The sequence below is a fragment of the Mastomys coucha genome, unplaced genomic scaffold (genome assembly GCF_008632895.1).
Source record: "Mastomys coucha isolate ucsf_1 unplaced genomic scaffold, UCSF_Mcou_1 pScaffold22, whole genome shotgun sequence".
Taxonomy (NCBI): Eukaryota; Metazoa; Chordata; class Mammalia; order Rodentia; family Muridae; genus Mastomys; species Mastomys coucha.
In genome coordinates, this window is record NW_022196905.1 from 99,091,763 (window position 1) to 99,112,226 (window position 20,464).

The window sequence follows — 20,464 nt, forward strand, 5'->3', positions numbered from 1 at the left end:
TCTGGACTTAGGATTTTAGGGCACCTGTAAAGGTCTCCTTTGCAGCCATGTTGAAGGAGAAAAAAGAACTTGGTACCCAACTTTCTTCCCAGAACAACTCCTCTTGCGACACCACGCTAACAATCTGGGTGGAACAGCAAGTAGCCAAAACCAAAACAATGGAGAAAGAAAGGATGGACATTACCAACCACGTGGTTTAGGGGATGCAAGAAAACATGGTTGGGGGGGAAGAGAACCTGCAGAAATTTGAGTCCAAGTTCAAGCTTGAGAGAGAAAATAACAGTGGGCTGGCTCCCCAGCAGTGGGGCTGGTGGGCCACTGTCCAAGGCCTTGCCTAGGTTGGGAAGTCTGCTCGTTCATTTTCCTACCATAAGTCTTTATGTGGATTCTTTCCACACACAAGAGCTGTGCTTTTCTAGGTAAACCTCTTTGGCCCTGAGTTTACCAGGCCCATGTCCAGTGTGAACAGAAGGCTCCTCATGCCTTAGAAAATGATTTTATAGGCCTGGGCAAACCCATCATAAACTACTGAAACTTGATTTAAAAAAAATCCAACCAATGCTAAGATGGAACAGGGGTGTGTCTGTGGGGTACTCAGGCTTTGGACCTTTTCACACTGAACAGGGTGACATTCTATTTCCCACTCAGCAGGCAAAAAAATAAAAAAAGTAAAAATAAAATAGCATAAAATGTAGACGGGCTAGCCCAGACTCTGTTAGCATCATAAAAAGACCGAGACCGTTCTGATTCAGCTGAGACCGTTCTGATTCAGCTGAGGAGCCGGGGTGAAATCTGCAAGCCACTCCCTAATTAGCCTTGGTCTGCGGCAGGCCAGGTGCGCAAGGCCACGCCCTCTTGCTCTCGCTCTCCTTCCGTTTTCCTTCCAGTCTCTCTTCAGTTTACATTTCCACATCACTACATTTAAAAAAAAAAATTTTAAACCGAAGTTTAAAGCACCAAATCAAGTTGGAGGCGAGGTATGGATGTGGATTAGCTGCTGTCTGTCAGACCGCTGAGACTGGAAAGTGCTCACATAGGACCAGGTCCCCCCCTCCGAGGAAGGGACAGGACACTAAATAGGTGCATGTGAATAGCTAGCTCTGAAGCTGTGTCCGTCCAGTCTGTCTCTCAGCCCTACAGTTTTTCGTAAAACAATCCTTAATGCTGGATTTGGTAAAAAGACAGCCTGGTCCTAGGCACCTGCAGCTCAAAATCAAGCCGTGGCTCTGGTACACACACACACACACACACACACACACACACACACACACACACACACACACACACACACACACACACACACACAGAGGAAGCACTCAAGGGCCTCCTCTCTACAAGCTGGGCAGAGTCTTTCATTTTGGGTGCCAGCCCTTCCAGAAGCACAGATGAAAGGCTTGGCAAGCTTGTCTCAACTAGAGTTTGACGCTGTGTTCCCGCTTCGCGGATCCAAGTACAACTCATTAGAGGGAGCGACTAGGTAAGGGGCTGGGGAGGCTAGAAGGTCGCCATTGGGGACTAAGAAGGCAAGGATCAAAGGGGAGACAAGAGTTTGTTAGCAGGGTACTCGGCGTCCCCCGGGAACTCCTAATTGCTCGGCCCACAGCCTCCCGCTCGCAGGCTGTCCGGCAGTGCGGGCGCCCAGCCGCGGGCGGCTGAACAGCTGCAAGGCCGGCCTAATGTCCGCCGCCGCCCAGCTCCTGCTGGCTTCGATGGCCAGCACTCGGGACTCACTCAGCCCCAGAAGAGTTCTAGAAGGGGAGGGGCACACAGAATACACAGAAACCTACTACGCATCTAAGCGGGAACAGGGGAAAGTCAGCTGCCTATTTAGCTAGGACTAACAGTCCACAAACAAGTGTTCATTCTTTAAACCATTCTTTTAAAAAGATACCACTCTTAGTCGGAAGAGGCGGGCACCTGGAATAGAGCAGTCTGTCTACAAGCCAGACCTAGATCTGGACAAATTTTGTACACTACTACTGAAGGGATATTTTATGCTCCCAGGTCACGCGTTTCATAATCGGTGCGTGTTGTTGTTGTTTTTAAAGAAAATCAGCTCCCTGGGATTTCATCACTTGTTAAAAAAAGATAAACTTTATTTTTGTAATTTTCAATCACAAAAAATCTATACTTTTGTCTAAGCATTTATTTTACTGAATCAAAAAGACATGAAAAGAAAACTCATGTTATTACTGACGTATATAAGTGAATCTTTTTTGGACAACATAATAAATATGATATATCACTTATCGCTCAGTCTTTCAAATGTACACTTTTTTTTTCATATTATGTAGCATGCCACTTCCAAAAAAAAAAAAAAAAAAAAAAAAAAAAAAAGCTCATGAGAAATCAGTGCAAAGTTCTCCGTCACCTTCCCCTGCTCTGAGGCAGACCGGATGTCCAGGGTACCACCTTCTGCCCGAGGGTGAATTTCAGGCTTCTGTCCAGTAACAATTCTCTCTGCCCGAAGGCTCCTCTCCATCCTTTCTCTCGTCCCCTCTTAGCCCTCCCCCCTCCCTCCCTGCTGCTTGTCCCTAAAGTCATTTTGTAAAAAAAACAAACAAACAAACAAACAAAAAACCAAAAAACTCGAGGGTTCGTTTTTTGTGTGGGTGTTTTCACTTACTGGTCGCACTTTCAGTATGTTCTCCAATCACACTTGGGGCCCTGCCTCTGAGGGGGCAGAGGGCAGATGGAGAACTGAGGGCTGGCTGGTCCTTGGGGACCCCAGCCCACCGGTGAGCTCCCCCTTTTACTCCTCTGCCTCTATTCCGGTTGGTTTGGTGCGGGGAGAGGCGGGGCAGCTGTCCGGGGTGGGGTGGGAACCTGGAGGGCTGCGGCACTGTCCCTCCTTCCTCACCGGGGATGCGGGGTGCCTGGGATGGGATTGGACAAAGGGTTGAGGGCCGGCTGTCCCCCAGGCCCCAAGCCGTGAATAAGCACGCGGGGCACGAGCGGCCGCTGCAGCTGCGGATGGGGCGCTGGAGGAGTTCGGTACATGCTGCTGTACATGGCCGCGGCCGCCGCCGCCGCCGTGCTGTCCATGCTCCCCAGCAGGCTCGGGTGATAGAAATAAGGCGATGGAAACATCCTCTGCAGCGCGGAGTAGTTCCCGGCCTCGGCCAGCAGCTCCAGGCCCACTGCAGTCTGCCGCTTCCACTTGGTTCTGAAAGAAATCGGGTGCGCGCGGGCGGCGGCTGCGGAGGACTGTCCCAGCACCGTGCCCGCTGCTCCCCGCTCTCCCCTACCCTCCCTACTCAATGGAGGCCTGGAGGACCCCAGATGCGCCTCTCCTGCCCCCGCGTCACCCACACGCTCTCAGGACCGCCCAGACCCAAAATCAGCTCTTCAAACTACATTTTCTACATGGAGACACTCTTAGGTGGAGTTAGTTATACAAGCCTCGCTGCCTTCTCTGGTCCTCTGCCCCACGATTTAACTACGTCCTGCAACTTTCCTGGAGGCCAAATGAGATTCCCATCTTTCCATCCATCTTCCTTTGGTCCCCCCAATTCTCCTCTGCGGTTCTCAGACCAGCAATCTCTAAAAGGTTAGCTCTCGGCCCCTCCCCCATCGCACCCAAGGAAACCAAAACAAAGGGCGGCTGAACACCGGGTTTGCACTCTCCAAGGCTGCCGGGGCAACTCCTCCTTAAGTCTGACCAGGCATAACAGGCTTAAGGCAGACGGACCACAAGGTTCAAAACTGGAATTTGTTTAAGAGTGAGCTCTCCCTAGGGAGAGGTCCCTCCTAACCACTCTAAGTGGAAGGAAATGGATCTCAAGACAGTTTCTCCTTAAAGAAAAGGTAGTGCTTATACCCCGTGATCCATTTTTTGCGGTCTCCTCTCTCCCCGCTGCACCAAGTTAGGAGAGAGGTCTTTAATTCGAATGCCCTGGGAAGGAAGGTAAGCTTGGTGGGGCATCCATACCCAGCAGCTCCAGCCAAATTAATAAACATGTCGCCGGTTTTAAATTGGCTACAGATGACACTAATGTTCTCCGACAGAATTAGGGTGGCTGAAACCGTATGTAATGAGACAGAAAATTATGGTAAGATGACAACTGGACGGGCATTTCCAACCCCACTTATGAACGATTAGGACACAAACGACAGAGGGGGCAGAGAATTGAGCCCAGAGAGTTTAGCACCAGGTGTGGAAACAGGACATACCCTCAACTCCTATTGCCCAAGTCTGTCCCTAGCCACCAGTGTGAGGCCAGACACTTTCTTAATGTCTTTTTTTTTTTTTTAATCAGTCTTGTGGGACAGGGTTTGTGTCCCCTCCCACCCTTTCTCTTTATGAGACTGCAGAAACAGCCCTGACATGGGGGCAGGCATCCCCCTCCCCTTCCCCCACGTACATTCTAGAGTGGATGCTCAACCAGCTGCCTGATTCTCCAGCCCATGGCCTCCAGTCCAATTCTAACCCAGATGGGCTTCCCTGATCTTCCCTGTTATGTCGACGAAGGCTTGGACCTTGGCTTTCCCAACTGCTTAACATTTAAGCCAAGGCTGGTGGGACAGCTCTGGGGAAACCTCAATAGCTAGGTCATGCTGCCCAACACAGATATTTGGAGCCAGCCTGTAGCAGTTCTAAGCATACTGTGCACACGGACAGCATCCTGGGTGTCAGCTACACATACAGATGTTTCAATCTGAGTATGGCTTGCTCTGCTTGAGGACAAAATGGGGAAAACTGCCATGCGAGTTTCCCAGGGAAAAGAACAGAATGTTAAGACATTTAGAGCACAAAAGTGTTCAAAGTCCTGGTGCCCTTAGTCACTCCCATTTGGATGTGTGCCTAACCTCTGCCTGAGAGCACCCACTACTCTGAGCCTGACTCTGCCCCTAGTCTGCAGAGAACAGGAGAGAAGCCGGTGAGCCATGGCCTACAGGGACCCAGCAGCTCTCCTCACCTGCGGTTCTGGTACCAGGTCTTCACTTGGGTGTCAGTGAGGTTGAGGGCGGCTGCCAGGTCCATTCGATCCTGGACACTTAGGTACTTCTGCCGCTCAAAGCTACGCTCCAGCTGATTGAGCTGGTGGTCTGAGAAAGCTGTCCTGGCCTTTCGAGGTTTCTTGGCTCGCACAGGGGGACTCTCCCGGCTACTTGTAATCTCCCGGTCTCCTTCTTCCTTTGTTCCTAGGGTAGAAACAGCGACAGGACTCTGTAAATCAGTCTGAAGTGCAGAAGAGAGAGGGGTGTCCACCTGGCACACACCTCACACTGGGCCTTGGAGAGCAGAGAGGCCTGCGAAAGTTTATCTGTGGTCTCCTGTTTCTAGTTCTCTTTGGTCAGAGAGGAGGTTATGTGCCCCCTCTTTATTGTTTTCAAAGGGATGTTCTTTCTTAGACACACTCTCTCTCCAAAGTCTTTCTACTCTGTTTCCAAGATGGGCAGATGTCACATTGTTGCTCTAATGTTTTCCCTGCTAGCTGGAACTTAGAGCTCTTTGTTTCTTTTCAGATGCATTTGGAAAATATTGGGCTGAAGCTTTCTGCAGACCTCCTCTGAATCCTGCCCTTTCCAAGCTTCAGAGAGAAGGTGTCACCCAGACACTGACCTCCTCTGAATCCTGCCCTTTCCAAGCTTCAGAGAGAAGGTGTCACCCAGACACTGAACTGAGCTAAAAAAAAAAAAAAAAAAAAAAAAAAACACTTGAGCCCATCCAGGTGACAGCGCAGAAATTTCCGGATTCTATTTGTCAACTTTGGTTTTTTGCTGAAATGCTGAGAAATCGATATGTCAATCCCTCTCTGTTTGTACCGGTTTGTGCAGAACTCCTTGATCTTCCCTGCAGGAAGAACAATAATCTCTCTAATTGACCCACTGGGGAGGTTGGTGAACGAGAAATCGCCAGACCAGACTGTACATCTGTTTGGGGCACTATTATGCTAATGCTATAAACAGTAAAATGAAGAGCCCATATCCTACCTTCTAGACAGCAATCTTTACCAGAGAATTAAGCATTAATAATAATAATAATAATAATAATAATAATAATATCACCAGTAAAGGGGAAAACCTCTCTGGTGTTTTAAAATCTTTTGCAAGCCAAAGACCAGAACAGTTATTTATGAAATTGAAATTGCCCAAGAAGAAAATAGAGTATTAAAAGATAATTTCCATTGTTGTCTTGATTTTACAAAAACAAGCTCAATTTCATAGGGTTTAGTTTTTGTAAATACTCGTTATTGGAAAGGAACAAAAGAGGGCTATTGGTGAGAAGAGTGTTCTTAAAAACGGGCTATGATTTGTTTTCTGTATTAATCACCAACTAGTAAAAATAAATTGCTCCAGTAATAATGTTGGGATTTTTTAACATTAAATCAGATAATTCCAGTGATGGCATTTAGAAAATATGGGGCTGGACATTTGGAAAATACTGGGGTGGTATTTACATTCAAAAATAAACACCAAGTTGTGATCACAGACCTAGACAAGCACAACTAGTTATCGGCTCCTCTCCACCCCTCCCACTCCCATCCCCAAGGCCTCAGCTAAAAGAAAAAAAGCCCAAGTCCGCCCCTGTTTTCAAGGAAAAGTGTCTCTTATCCTGCCTCTTCCAGCTACCACCTTCCTCCAGCACATTTAAAATTAACAAAACAAAGAAACGAGCCTGATGGCAATGAAGGTCGCAGGGCGCAAATGTAACCCACAAAACTTAAAGTGTGGTGCTGAATCGCACGCCTAGGCCCCTCTTCTTCGGCAGTCACTCAAGTGACCCGGGCAGCTCCGGAGCAACTCACCGTGGCATTTGATGTCGTTCTGGGAGTCTTCCCTCTTGTCCAGCTTGGTTTTGCCATCCTCCTGTTCCAGCTTTGGCCTGAAGCTCTCGTGAGCCGCGTTGCTCTCCTGCTTCGGTGTGTGATGAGGAGACGAAACGCTGGTGCTGTAGGGTGCACAAGCCGCCAGGGGTTTGCTGTCTCCCAAGATGTCCTTAATTAAAAAGGAAGAGGTGGAAGTCCTGGGGGCCGCGGCGGCCGAGCCCAGCTGCTGGGCTGCAGACTGCGACTGCGGCGGCGGTTGCTGTTGGGGCGAAGGCTGCAAACTTTGCGCTGGGGCCGTGGATGGCGGCGGTGGCTGTTGGCCGTGGTGGAGGTGATGGTGATGCTGGGGTCCGTCTGTCACAATATGTGGCTCCGGGGGTTCCAGGGTGACCGAAATCGGTGAAGAGGGCGCCGTTCCCACGGTATCAATCTCCGAACAGGGTGACGGGGTGGCCTGGCTCCTAAAATCCGTTGTCCTCGCTTCACCCAGCGATCGGAAATCCCCGTTCATCATGCCGGGGCTGCCGGAACCAGCACCGGACAAAATCGTGTCTATTCCAAAACTCGACCCGCTGGCCCCTTCCATTGTTGTCATTTCTACATGAGGTCCACGCCACTCCGCGGATCAGCCGCCGCCGGGACCAAGCAAGGGAAACTATCGATCGTAAAACAAAATAGACACTAAAAAACGTTGGCACTGCTTTAAAAAAAAAAAAAAAAAAGTGGGGCGGGAATGAAGGATAATGGGAAGGTGACAATTGGTGGGCACTTTCGCCTCAACTTTTCCCCCTTACACAAAAAGTAGAGAAAAAAATTAGAGGGGAAAGCCCCCAAATGCCACAAGCGGGAAGGTGCGCTCCGCTGGACCACAGCGCACGTGGGCGGCGGCAGCGGCGAGCGGCACCGAGGCTAAGAAGCTGGCCGCGGGAGCGACCTCGCCGCCACCACCTGCTCCGCCACCGCCACCGCCGCCGCCTGGGTCTGCCCACTGCCCGATCCCGGGCGGCGGCGGCGGCCGGAGCAGGTGCAGCGACCGCTAAGGCCGGGCGTCCCCGGAGGTGACCGCCGTGCGTGACCCCGCCGTCCCAGAGCCGAGTTTCTGAACTTTGTTGGAAAGTTGTGGAGCGAACGCGGCCGCCGCCGCCCCGGGAGGAGGAGAAGCAGCGAAGGAGCAAGCGCGGGCGCAGGAGACCGCGGACAGGCGGCACCCGGCGACTCCCGCCGCTGCCCCGCGCCTTGGCTTGTCATCCGCGGGCTCGCGGGCGGCGCCGACCCCCTCCCGTGACGTCATGGCCCCCGCCGCCGCTCCCCGCCCGCGCCCCCGCCGCCCGGGCCCCGCGCCCCATTGGCCGCTGCGCGCCAGCGAGCGACGCCGGCGTGCCGGGAGCCAATGGGCGCGCTCCTGGCCAGCCCGTCAGCAGCGCGCCTCGAACCCCGCTGCTCTTTTGAGAACCCGAACCTCGGTGTGCCCGCAGCCCCGAGCCCAACGCCTACTCCAGGGGTCCGAGTGGAACCCACTGTAACGAGTGCCGGGCCGGGGAGATGGGGAGAGACCAGAAGGGCACTGGAGACGGGAGTCCCCGGGAGGGAAGCGGGGATGCGGTGCCGATCGTTAGACGTGCCCGTGCTAAGCAAGGTTGGAGGGTGAGTGGAGAGGCCGCGAAGGGCAAAAGGATCCCGTGGCTCCCCGTGGCCTGCAGTGCGGCCACGCTCGCACGGTTCCCAAGCACGCTTGAGCAGAGCGGAAACACGAGAAGCAGGGGAAGGGGGTGCTAGGGGACCCCACGGGGAAGTGTGTGCCACCCAGAGCTAGAGCTCCGCGTGGGCCTGCAGCCTCTGAGCTCTGCTCTCCCTCTAGGAGCCGGTGCGCTCCGGCTCTGGCCAGCCGGGTAGCAGATCCTGGACAGGCACAGAGCCGGGGGCTACATCCTCGGCATTGGCTCCAAATCCCGCTTTGTCTCCAGTCAGAGCCATTGCTGGAAGAAATGCCGACCAAGCACTTTCTCCCGAGGCGGGAAAAACCCTGGCCCGAACGTTCTCCGGTGGCGCAGGCAGCTGTGGTTCCCTGCCGCGTCAGGCTGCCGTGGGGCCGCAGCCTGCGCTCCCGCCGCTCCTCCCTCCAGGGCTTCCATCCCCTCCCACAGAGGCAGGCCTTGGTTTTGGAAAGGAAACAGTCACCGCCAATCCATTTGGGACCTGGAGCCCGACTGTGACGCCGCCTTGTCGGAGGGTATCAACTTGCGTTCTTTCTTCAAGACGTCTCCAACCTGTCTCTTGTTGAATGTCAGAGTAATGGGAAGCGCCAGTGACAAGACGGCGTATTACTCCTGATTAAGTGCCGTGTCAACCTAATTAGCAGAGTAATTATAAGGTGCTAATGAATGATTCAAAGTTCTTTGAGTTACATTTTACTCCAAATTACCATTTTTAAGAACCTTATGAATCTGCGTGGTTGGCATCGGTTCCGTGACTGTGTAGAATGTCAGTAAAGAACGGGGTTTAGTGGCGATTATGGGTGTCGCTTTCTTTTCTTTTCTTTCTTTCTTTCTTATTTTCTTCCTTGTTGAGGACCCTCTTGAGAGGTATCCCGGAGGCAAAAACCCTCCTGAGATCTTGCTTCCTCCGGTGTGAGTCCCAGATTGGAAGATGGAGGTGCGTGGTGATTCATCCTAAGGACATCTAGATCTTTGATCAGGGTTCGGGGGCGGGGGTGCCGCGTTATTCCAAGAGTATGTTGAGCTGTTTCCTACCATCCTGGTGTCATTTATCGTCCTGCTGTCTCTGAAAAGGGACTGAGGCTACCAAGACGTACCATCTAGATAGCTCTCTCCTTCCTTAGGCGAGCAGACATTTGTCAGGGAACTGGGGTTGGTGAGCCGCCGAAACCAAGACGTGCTGCGGGCAGACCCAGGTGGCCTGAGGGATCCGGGAACCCTTCTGTAGCCACGTGGCTCGCCCTCGCGGGCCTGTCTAGGCTGAGCCTCAGAGCCGTTAGTAGCGTTTGGCGCCAGAACTGGGTGCTGGCCCTGCAGATCCTCCCAGGTTAGGCCTCGGCCTTCCCGTCAGAGCTTGCGACCACGGGCTGGGGTCTGAGTTTACTGAGGCAACTGACTCCAAGACCGGGACGGTCAGTGTTGGTACCCAGAGCCTCTGGCACAGATGACCCCTAGGAAAAGGGCGGAAGGGTGCCCGGGCTGCAGGGGAGTGCAGGCGAACGATACCCTTTCTGCCTGGTAGGTGATCAATTAGAGTTTCCATTCTGACATCACCCCAAAACAATCCAAATGAAGTGCTTCTCTCACTGGGGGCCCCAGTTCACAGCCAACTTTCGAAAGCGAGGAAGGGGAGGAAACATTTAAAATCCAGCACTGCGGGCCCTGCACAAATCAATTATTCTCGACCTTGATAAATAATTCATTTAAGCCTGTTTTTGTTTTGTTCCAACGCCTACAATGACTCAAGAGCTCAAAGGCTGACGGCACAGCTTGTGCGGGGCAGGTCGGCAGGGTGTTTTTCTTGGAATAATTCGCAACATTGGCAGGGAGGCGATGGAGATATGACCTACGAAAAGATGGAATGTGAAAAGAAAGGAAAAGAGGAGGGCCTGTGTGTGTGTGTGTGTGTGTGTGTGTGCGCGCGCGCGAAGAAGGTGGGAATTCGTGTTTCATGAAACTCCAGAGCAAATTCAGTAGCTCCCACCCTGTGAATGCTTCCGATTATATTTTTAAAGAAAAGTCATATCAAATTTTCTAGGGCTGGAGAGGTTAGCTCTTAGTCTGCTGAAGCAATTGTAGTGAAGAGAATATGCGCCACTGATTGGGGTCCCAGGGAATGCGGAAGAATATCCTCAAAAATCAAAGGAGACAATCTTAATGAATAAATCCCCCAGAGCTAAGGTTAACTTTTCTCCGTTCTTCCTCGCCCCAGATACATACCTGTTTTGATATAATTTTCTTAAGAGGGTATATGCAATGAATACCTAAGAAGGCATTTTTCTAGGAAAAAAAGACCTCACTTTTCATCTCTAGAAAAATTAAAATAAGGGCGTGGTGATGTACGCCTTTAAACCTAGTACTCTGGAGGCAGAGACAGACCTCTAAGTTCGAGGCCAGCCTGGTCTACACAGTGAGTTCCAGGACAGCCTGGGCTACACAGAGAGACCCTGTCTGGTCTCTCTGGGACACAGATTTATTTCTCTTGTTTTCAAGCAAATAGATATGGTGCATTGGCTGAATTTTAAATACAAGAAAATCATGTGCTAAACTAACATAAACCTACAAATAATCCCCCACCTGCAGAGCCTCGATGTCTTTCTTTCTTTGAAAGAAAATTCTTAAATTGGGGGATATATTTTTTTTAATTTGTTGCTCAGAAAGCAGTTTACTTGCTAACTGTGAATCACAGAGAACCGGTTTCACTCCCGGTAGTGCAGGACACATTAATGCCAAGGAACAGCAAAGATCTCCACCCCCTTAATGATCCAAACACAAAACATGAGTTTTTTTGTGCAGGACATCCTCTGCCAACCACCTTTCCTGTCTAACTTTGAGATTCTTTTAAACTGGAACATCAGGTTTTTTAAATGGATTTTAATTTTAATGAAATTCGCCACCAAATTATGATGAACTTGAAACTGTTGTTTCCTGTCTTATATCCATTTGAGCATTTAAAGAATCTCTTTGACAGGGCCAGCTGACAGAAATGGAATGCAAAGGCTCCTCTCTCCACTGGGCGGCGCCAAGAACCCCAAACGACGCACCCTGCTATTGTTTCACTCTATAAAAGATGCAAGATACACAAATAAGCTCTCCACAGCCTAAGGCTGATTCCAAAACCATGGCATGACCTTGCAATTTCATGATTGCGCTCTTCTGAAAGGTTCCTTTCTCTTCTTACAGCTATTAATACATTCCCAGCTTCTTTAAAAGATACCGATGTATATCTGCTTAGAAAAATGATCTATTAAAGAGGGAGAGATGAAAATAAGGAAACGGAGTCTTTTCTTCAGTTTGGTCCTTAAACGAAAATGGGGAGAGTGGAGATTGGGAGCAAAGAGACAACGGTTAAAAAGGAAAAAAATCAACAAAACTATTCTAACAAAAAAGTTAAAACGGTAACCTGTGAGCCTGAAAGTTTTGAGAGATTGTTCTGGCATCCTAGAATTTGCAGAAGTTATCACTTTACCAAAACATTAAAGCTGGTAAGTTGGGAAAGAAACTTATGTATGTACTGGGGAAATAGTTGTGTAGTCAAGGGGCACTCAGAGGAACACTGACTGGGTAGAGGAGAGACTGAAGGAGCGAGCTGGGCCTATTCTGCCATCTTCTAGTGTTCCTGGTGAAGATTTTAACCTCCCCCACCACTGAGGCCCAGTATTTGCAGCCTTGGGCAGTAGCCACCAGCCATTCATTTTGCTCTTCCCCTCCTTCATCCAATCCACGTATTGGCTAATAATCATTACTGAATGTGCATTCTATGATAGCTGCTTGTGTGCTCTGGGAATTGTCACAAAGAACTTGGTACAGTGGTAGCTCAACAGAAGGCAGGAAGTGTCACCTGGGGCGAGGGTGTTTGGTACAGCAGGAAGGTTTTCTACACAAGAAGGAGAAAGAGACCCTAGGGTGTACCCCAAATAGTGGGGTACAGAAAGATTTATATGATAGCTAAAGGTAAGGTGGTGCAAAACCATCCACAAACCGACCAAGACTGGGCTACAGTCAGTGGAGTGGGACTGTGCTGGCTCAAGAGATCACTCTTGAGTGCAGGCAGAGGAGGTGCAACTGCGTTCATCCCCATACTTGCACCTCGGAAAGTGTGGCAGGGCACACACTTTTCAGCTGCAACCTTTCCAAAAGAACAAAGTTGTACCCCCATCTCCCCACCCCCTCCCCCTGCTCTCGATCCAGCTTTTTAGATTGCCAAATTCTGGAAAACTAGATGATCTTAGCAGGTCTAAGAAAACTGCTTCAAATTCAAGGGTGAAGGAAGAAAGGGTGCCGATGTGAAAGAGTGGTGGGAGAAACTAGGGGATCGTGGGGAGAACTCTCAATTTCACTCTAAACTGAACCGTTGTCCACTAAGAGCAACTCCTGGAGAAGTTTAAAAAGCCGCCGTGTGACACACAAATAAAGGAACCCTACAATCTATGAAATGATTCTGATATCAGTTCCTGATGTTAAAAGGCATTGGAGAGGCTGCAACGAGGGAATCCTGGGGGGAGGGGGGAGCCAATCAGAGAAGGAGAAATTCATTTACGATGTTAATTAACAAGCGACTAATTAAAACGGCACTTTGAGCGCTAATCAATCGCCTTATTAAGTAAGAGCCATCACTGGAACAAATTGGAAGCTCCCCGCCCAGTCCCCAGCCTTGGCGCAGGCGGGGCTGGCTTCCCAGATCTTACACTGCGGGTGGGAAACTGCTCTACCAGACAGAGGACAGCAAAACTCTCCAGGTCTCGGCTTAACGCCTGTGGAACCGCCTGCGCGTGCTCCCGAGACGGGACCGTAGGGACTGGACAAGTCCCATTTGTAGTACAATCGCTGTCTCTTGGGAGTAAGGTATTGGTTGCATAGAAAAACCACGTTTCCGCTGCAGAAACACCAAGTTTGTCTGGGAAAAAGCTCTTCTCCGACCTGCAAGCAACACGCAGGGGGCGGCCAGCAGTGGAACGAGGCAATTCAGCCTGAGAGGGGGCGCTCTCGGCCCAAGATCCCGCAGTCCCATTCCCCCAGCCGACCCACCACCCCAAGATGAAAATTCCCAGGACCTTCTCCTGGTGTGGCCCAAAGATAGGAAAGAGGGGAGCTATCTTAAGAACAAGACACAGACACCTTCTAGGAGCTCCATAAGAAAGGGTGAGTGAGTGTTGCGGGAAGGAAGAGTGACAGTGAAGCTCTGGAACACACACCCCAGCCTGCCTGAGTGCGCCTCCCATCTAGCTTCTCCGTGGTCAAGCCCCGCAATCTCGTAAGAATTAAGATTTAGAATCCTTATTTTGAGGAGGCTTCCGCATTTTCTAATTGTTTGTTGCCCGTTTTTCACCATAATCCCAAGAGAAAAGTCTTTGGTAGTAAGAGGGGGACTGTGAATTTAAATGCTAATTAAGCAGTCCCGCACCCCCCTCTTCGTACTCCCTCAACTCCGCCTGTCTGGCAGTTTGTGTTTAGACTGAACGTCGGGTGCTCCCACTGTAACATTCCAGAATTACAGTAAGGGGCACAGTAAAAGAAATCCGAGTGGACGTCAGCCTGATTTGCTTCTTGTTCGTTCCATTTGGGGAATGTGGGGGGTGCACATTTGGAAGAGGGTTTTTGGAGTGGTGGGTGGTGTGTAGCATGGTCCAAGGATTGGCTTACGTGCTCGTGCCTGAAATGACACATGGATGTCTGATCTGGCCCTGGGGTCGCCTTTCTCCCAGAGGTGAGCCTGATTCCATCTGCTCTTGGATCTGAGCTTGCTCCGGGTGTCCCGGGAGAACCGGAAGAACGGCTCCCCTGTGCAAAGTTCAAAAGCATTAATATTTTCATCGTATTACCATTATTCAATATAATAATATTTGCTCGGTTAGCGGCACTAATTAGGCCACATTAAAACCGTACTGTCTCCCTAATGGTGCGTAATGTGCCCACACTCACATTTTTCTCTCTGAGGATGGGCGGCTGGCAGGCAGGGGAGGGGAGATCCGCAAGGAGCCCGGCTGGATTAGGGTGTTAAGCCCCAGCCCCCAACACACACATACACACACACACACACACACACACACACACACACACGCACGCACGCACGCGCGCGCGCGCGCGCGCGCGCGCGGCTGCCGGGTGGCACCAATCTCTCTTTGCGGTCGATGGGACCCAAGCCGCGCGCTGGGCCCTGAGCCCAGCATCAAGCAGCCTCCTCCCCCGGCCTAGCGCTTTGAGCTCTCCTCATTGATTTTTGTTTCCCTTCCTCCATTTGTGTGTGTATTTTCAATTGGCTGGGGTTTTAATGTTTGGGAGGGCCTGAGTGTAAGAATTAAAATACTCTTAAACCGATTCCCTCGGCCTAGAGTTGGGGAACCTGCCTCTTCCTAACCCGAATTTCATGAGACACCCCTGCCCCCGTTTCAATGAAACTTTATTCTGAGATTCGATGGTGGAAGTGTAAAGAAAGCTCCCGCGGGGCAGGTTTGGGTCTTCTGGCCTATTCTTCGGTCCACTCTGGCACACTCCTAGACCAGTGGATGTGAGGCTCCGAGCCATACCCCTCCCGTGGGCGCCACGCGCACATCACTCTGAATATGTAATATTTGTAACAAGCGCGGAGGAGGTGTGATGTGTGTGCCTGGATGGAGAAGGGGGGAGGAAGCGAGTCTGGCTAGGGAAACGGGAACACGGAACTCACGTTGTTCTGAAATCTAACAATCTGAACATTCCTTTATTAAAAGCTGCCGTATGACATTTACACGGAGCCACCAGCCTCTCTGCCTCTAATCCAGGCGAAAACCGATGTACCACTGGGTTCTGGCTGCTTCGTGCGGGCCGCTGCTGACTGCTTCCGGGCTCAGGGACTACAATGCAGCTCGAAGGCCCTTGCCCACGGAGGGCCTGGCGTCCTCAGTCCTGCCTGGGGCCCCTGAGTAACACTCGCCAGGCTTCTAGTCCCACGCCTGGTCGACAGCATGGCTAGGGAAGCCGGATGGCCTGGTCCACGCCTCTGGTTCTTCCCTCCCTCCAAGAAGTAAACTTTCTCCACCCAACCCCCTCCATCAATCCAATCATTTAGAATAGCAGTTTTCCTTTGGTTAGATTCCCGCTCCCCGCTCGGTCTGAGTACACGATCAGAGCTGCTCAAGAGAGCAGGAAGCACATTGATTTCAGCTTGTCCTGTCCACAGACGGCCCTGACAAGGTTGTTAGAACAGTCCGAGAGGTCTATACAATCACTTAATTACCAAAACTGTCAGTCAGGCGAGATGCAGCCTGCGTCCTGGGCTGAGCCGGGCATTCCAGCATTAGGCCAGGCCGCGGGTGTGATTGATCGGTGCTGAGAGCACTGCAAACATAATCACGGCGAATTTTCTGATGTGTGATTTTTGTCCCGAGTTCATGCTTCAGAGAGGTAATCGGAGGATGAGAAGGGTCAGTGCCATTTCGGATTACCTGGAGATCTCTTAGAAAGGGTGAAACACCGGGGGTTGCGCTCTGTGGGAAAGGGAGGACAACGGAGAAACCGGGCTGGGGGGTGGGGGGAGGGAAGAGGACGAAAGAGAGGGAGTTATGGATTGCTGGAGGGACTGGAACAATTCGTCAAACTGCAAGAGATTTCCTTCTGAGCCAGCGCGTGGCAGACTGATTTTGTCCAACGTCTGTTTAGCCACGTTTAGAATGATCCAGCGGTTATTACTGCGATTGGCTTAGGAACTGACAGGCAGTTGTAGGCTCAAGGAGTATAGATCCTGTTTACTGGAGACGTGCTCGTAACTGCTGTCAAATACAGTTAAGTAAATATCATTAGGAAAGAGCTCTGTTAAGAGAAATGCCAGTCCAATAAATATGTTTTTTTTCCTCCCCTCCCTCTGCAAGGCTGCCTGTGCCTCCCGCAGATCTCTTTCTGCTCCTTTGCAGCTTCAGTCAGATGTCCAGAGCTGGCCGCTGACACTTTGAGCCTAGAGCACTAGGTCACTGGTCACTGGGGACTGAGAAGAGACCTGTAGGCTCGGTGAGCATGAGAAGCAGATTCAGGCATCAGTGAGATGCACTCTGAGCCCGACCGAGGGTTCCCTTCCATCAGGTGCTGCAGTTCTCTGACCCCAGCAGGGATCATCTTATCCCAGCAGCCACGGGGCAGCGTGGGATCCACGGGGACTGCCCCCAATCAGCTCCCCGCTTGGCACCGCCGGGGCCAAGCAGTGGAGAGGTTTTCTTCCAACTAGCTTGACTCCCTGTCAGTCTCTAGGGTGGGTCTGTCCTCTCGGGCTTGGCTGGAAGAGTCGGACTTAGCAAGAGCTTCCCATCCAGGCCTAGGATCCTGGAAAGTACACACGTGGGTCTGACCCAGCTTGAGTCTCTGTGGTGCAGGGAACAAGCAGCGAGAGAGGAAGCAGAGTTTAGGAAACTGAACTCTCTTGAGCCTTAATCCTTTGAAGGCCAATCTCGGAGTCCTCTCCTCTAGACCGGTTTTCGGTCACGTTTGGAACACAGCAAGCCAGCCATTCGCCCTTAGCGATGGCCTCTCCATTCACTTGAACTAAAGACGACCTTTTATATCTTTTGTAAAGAAACGGGAAGCAAGAGAAAACTAATAGTTTATGTTCACTAGGTCTCTGGGGTTCTTCTCAGTTCCCAAAGTCCTAATTTGGCATCTGCCCAAAGAAAAAAGGCCTAAAGATTTTAAAGGTGGGGAAGCATCCTAAGTCATAGCGTGTATACATACTAATGTACCAAGGAGGAAAAACTAACCCCGAAGGGGAAGAGACAAAGAGGTCAAAACGTGGGAAGGATCCCTTCTGGGAGTTGAAGGATACCCTAGGTTATAATCTGGTCAAAGGAGAAAGCCACTGTCCCTTGGGGCATGTCATCTATCTTCCCAGGTATCCTGATGGTTCACAGATGAGGATGGCATCCATTCCTGCAGCTTTCTTCCGCACAGTAAAACACACATAGCCTTCATCAGTATTTAGGATGTAGAACCCTGTCTATTTAAAAGAGATGCTGCATTTTAAAGTCAAATGCCACCAATGTATGTGGTGAATCGAGTAGGTAAACAACTTACATATGGTTACTGCACTTGAAGGAACCGTCCCTTCTCATGCACAGCAAATTGAAGAAACAATAGCACTAATGAGCCTCGCAAAATGCAACTGTGAATAATGAAAGACAACACTGCATTTTGCAACAGAAAGAATAAAGGTGAAATAATCAGCTCGCAAAGAGGAAAGGAAAGCGGGCAATGATTAAATGATCAAAAGCTGGCAGAGTGAATTCAATGTCACTGCCAGACACAGCCATCTACCCACGAGTGAAAGTTAGGTTTCAAGCACAGTGTAATTATAGCCGGGGTTGTCAGTTTGACATTAATGCAGCCAGCAGAAATTTCCTAATTGGCCTCAGAGGAGAAACTGAACCAGAAAATATATTAACATTTTAAAAAAGCATATTTTGCCTAATCCTTTCACTTTCCAACAATATTTGAAGACCAAAATGCCCCAGGCATAAGAATTTAAATGAGCAATTTTGTTTTTGAAGGAAACGGCCAATGAGACAGAAAATAGACTAAAGGGAAATCATTAGTGGATGAGAGATACTGACAGGCCTGCCTTGCTGACTGGCTGGCCTGTCACTTGCAGTCTGTGTTCTTTAGTTCCACGCTATGAGCTAAGTTGATAACATGAAAAGACCCATAAACGTGCAGCCAGGAGTCACAGCCCATTATCTGGAAATTCAAATGTAAGGGGAGGGGTAAGGAGAGAAGGCACCGGAGGGGCTGGGAGGGAGGGGTGCACGTAGAGGGGGAGCGGAGGTGGAGGAGGAGGGGCCCTTATTCTTCCCACAAAACCTATCATATCAGAGAACAATAATAAGCTATTATCTGACATAAATGTGCTGGACTGCCAAAAAATATAGTCTGAAATCGACAACATTGTTCAATCTGAAGATAGCAACAAAATGCTTAAAGTTGCGATGTAATTTCACATGCAGTGCGGTTGATGTGATTTGACCGTGTCAGGGAAACAAAGCAAAGTGCAGTCAGGATCTGTTAGTACAGTGGCTTTTGATGGAGCAGCTGAGGCACGCATAGCCCGTGGCGTGGACTCCAGGGCCGAACGCTCACGACCAAGACTTTTGCCCTTTTGAAATGAAATAGAAATAGGAGAGTTACAAGAAAAACCTACTCAACGCCGAGGGTCAGGAGCTAGGCAGGGGTTTTCAACAGAGGTCTGAACATCCAGAACCGCTATGGTAATTAGCAGGTGTCAGGCGTGGGAGGAGAAAAAAGCGGGGTGGACATCTGTAAACATTCATTAAGAAAAATAAAAATGAACCTTCTTATTAGCCTTGTCTGGGAAGGAGTCGGGGAAAACATCCAAAGTAAAAGCGCGAGAAGATTTAAATAAAATGATTATGTGCATCATTAAAAATAAGTACACGTATACACGAAGACTCCTAACCAGAGGCTCCTAATGTGAGGGGGGTTGGGTCACGCAGCCCCGGGCATTGTGAGACCCCAACAGGTTCAGAAGCTGAGTGTTCGGGTCCCCAGGCTGCCTGTACTGCAGGGCTGGCAGGTCACCGCAGGGGGCGCCGGGGTGCCACGGGTCCTCGGCCTATTCCTTCCAGTCTCCCCTGAGGCTTTGCCTACCGTACCCTTCTAGGGGAGAATCCTTGCCTGGACAGCGGAACTGGGAGAAAAAAGCCTAATTGCTCTGAGACCAGCGCATCTAGAAACCTCGAGCACCTTTCTCGGTCTCTGCCTTTCGGTGCCTGGAAAGAAGGGGGGAAAAAACGTTCAAAGATTTGCTTATTTTGATTCCTTGGGCGATGGAGCCGTGTATTAGGCAGTACTCGTAGATAATATTGATGAGAGCTTTGCCGGCGCCTGACATCAAATTAGTGGCCTTCGTGTAAAAAATCTGGGAAGAAATGTCTAACATGCTTAAAGCTGGTGGGAGGCGAGGTTTTTACTCATCAATGAGATGCAGCTTTAAGGGTGGAGGGAAAGGAAAAGGCTAAGTCAAAACTTCAAGCTCTCTCATTATGAGGTATACCTGACGGGGACACCGAAAGCCGCCTGTACCTCCTCTCATCAATACAGGAGAGCTTTTTGTCAGTAATTTGCAATAAGTGTCTGCAGCATTTCTGCAGGGACCCAGAAATCATTATTGGCTGCAGATCTGTACGGTTCCTAATTGGAAGCATTGGGGCCTTATCAGCTGAGGATTTCCCCGGACCTTTGACAGATACCAATACTAAAATCATTGTTCACTTGTCAATTTAAAAGACCATTAAAGCAGCTTATTTTGGTTTTAATTGGAACCGCCTCCCTTCCAACGCCAGACTTAGGGGAACGTGGAAAAAAAAAGGGAAAGAAAGAAAAAACACGCCCCATATCCAGGCGTGCGTGCGCGGGCACGCGCGCGCACTCGCCAGAGAACTGCCGGTATGTAGGTCACTCTGGAGGGTTGAGGTTGGCGGCCCCTGACTCCGCTGCAGTCCGGGGTCACCACTTCAGCCAGTGTTCGGCAGCCTGGACTGTCCGGATGCCGTAGCAGCAGCAGCAGCAGCAGCAGCAGCAGCAAGTCTAGCTCCAATGCTCCCAATTCCCAATTAAACGTCAAGGCATTCTTATAGGTACCCCACTCCCCCGCCCGCTCCAGTGCACTGGGCCAAAAATCAATCACTCTACCCTGCCTGACCGGGTGAACACAGACGCATAAGGCACCCAAGCTCTCAGCAGCCCAGCAGCCCAGCGCCCAACTAACTTTCCTCCTCTTTAAACAGAAAACGAGGACTTCCGCATCGCGGCGGTCCTGCTCTAAAGCTGGCAGGTGCAGCAAAACTAATATGTGTAAATGCTTTAAAGCAATAATCAGCTTACAGCGACACTTCCACGGCGCTGCGGGGCTGATGGGGGACGAGAAGGCGTTTGGCAGGCAAGGGAAACCGAATTGTTTTGACACCGCCATTGAAGAGCGAAGCCTGGTGGATAATCATT

At 50.5% G+C, this 20,464-nt stretch overlaps 1 protein-coding gene and 1 long non-coding RNA gene across 2 annotated transcripts; one reads left to right on the forward strand and one right to left on the reverse strand.

Moving 5' to 3' along the window:
• Positions 1-2,325: 2,325 nt before the first annotated feature.
• Barhl2 (BarH like homeobox 2) lies at positions 2,326-8,006 on the reverse strand. The gene is made up of 3 exons (XM_031342210.1): positions 6,753-8,006; positions 4,920-5,145; positions 2,326-3,166 (listed from the first exon to the last, which is right to left on the reverse strand). Exons 1-3 carry the CDS (start codon positions 7,366-7,368, stop codon positions 2,857-2,859), a joined length of 1,152 nt encoding a protein of 383 aa, XP_031198070.1. The 5' UTR covers positions 7,369-8,006; the 3' UTR covers positions 2,326-2,856.
• Positions 8,007-9,720: 1,714 nt separating this feature from the next.
• Positions 9,721-11,764, forward strand: LOC116070776. The gene is made up of 2 exons (XR_004110558.1): positions 9,721-10,006; positions 11,460-11,764. It is a non-coding gene; the product is annotated as an uncharacterized LOC116070776 (long non-coding RNA).
• Positions 11,765-20,464: the final 8,700 nt, after the last annotated feature.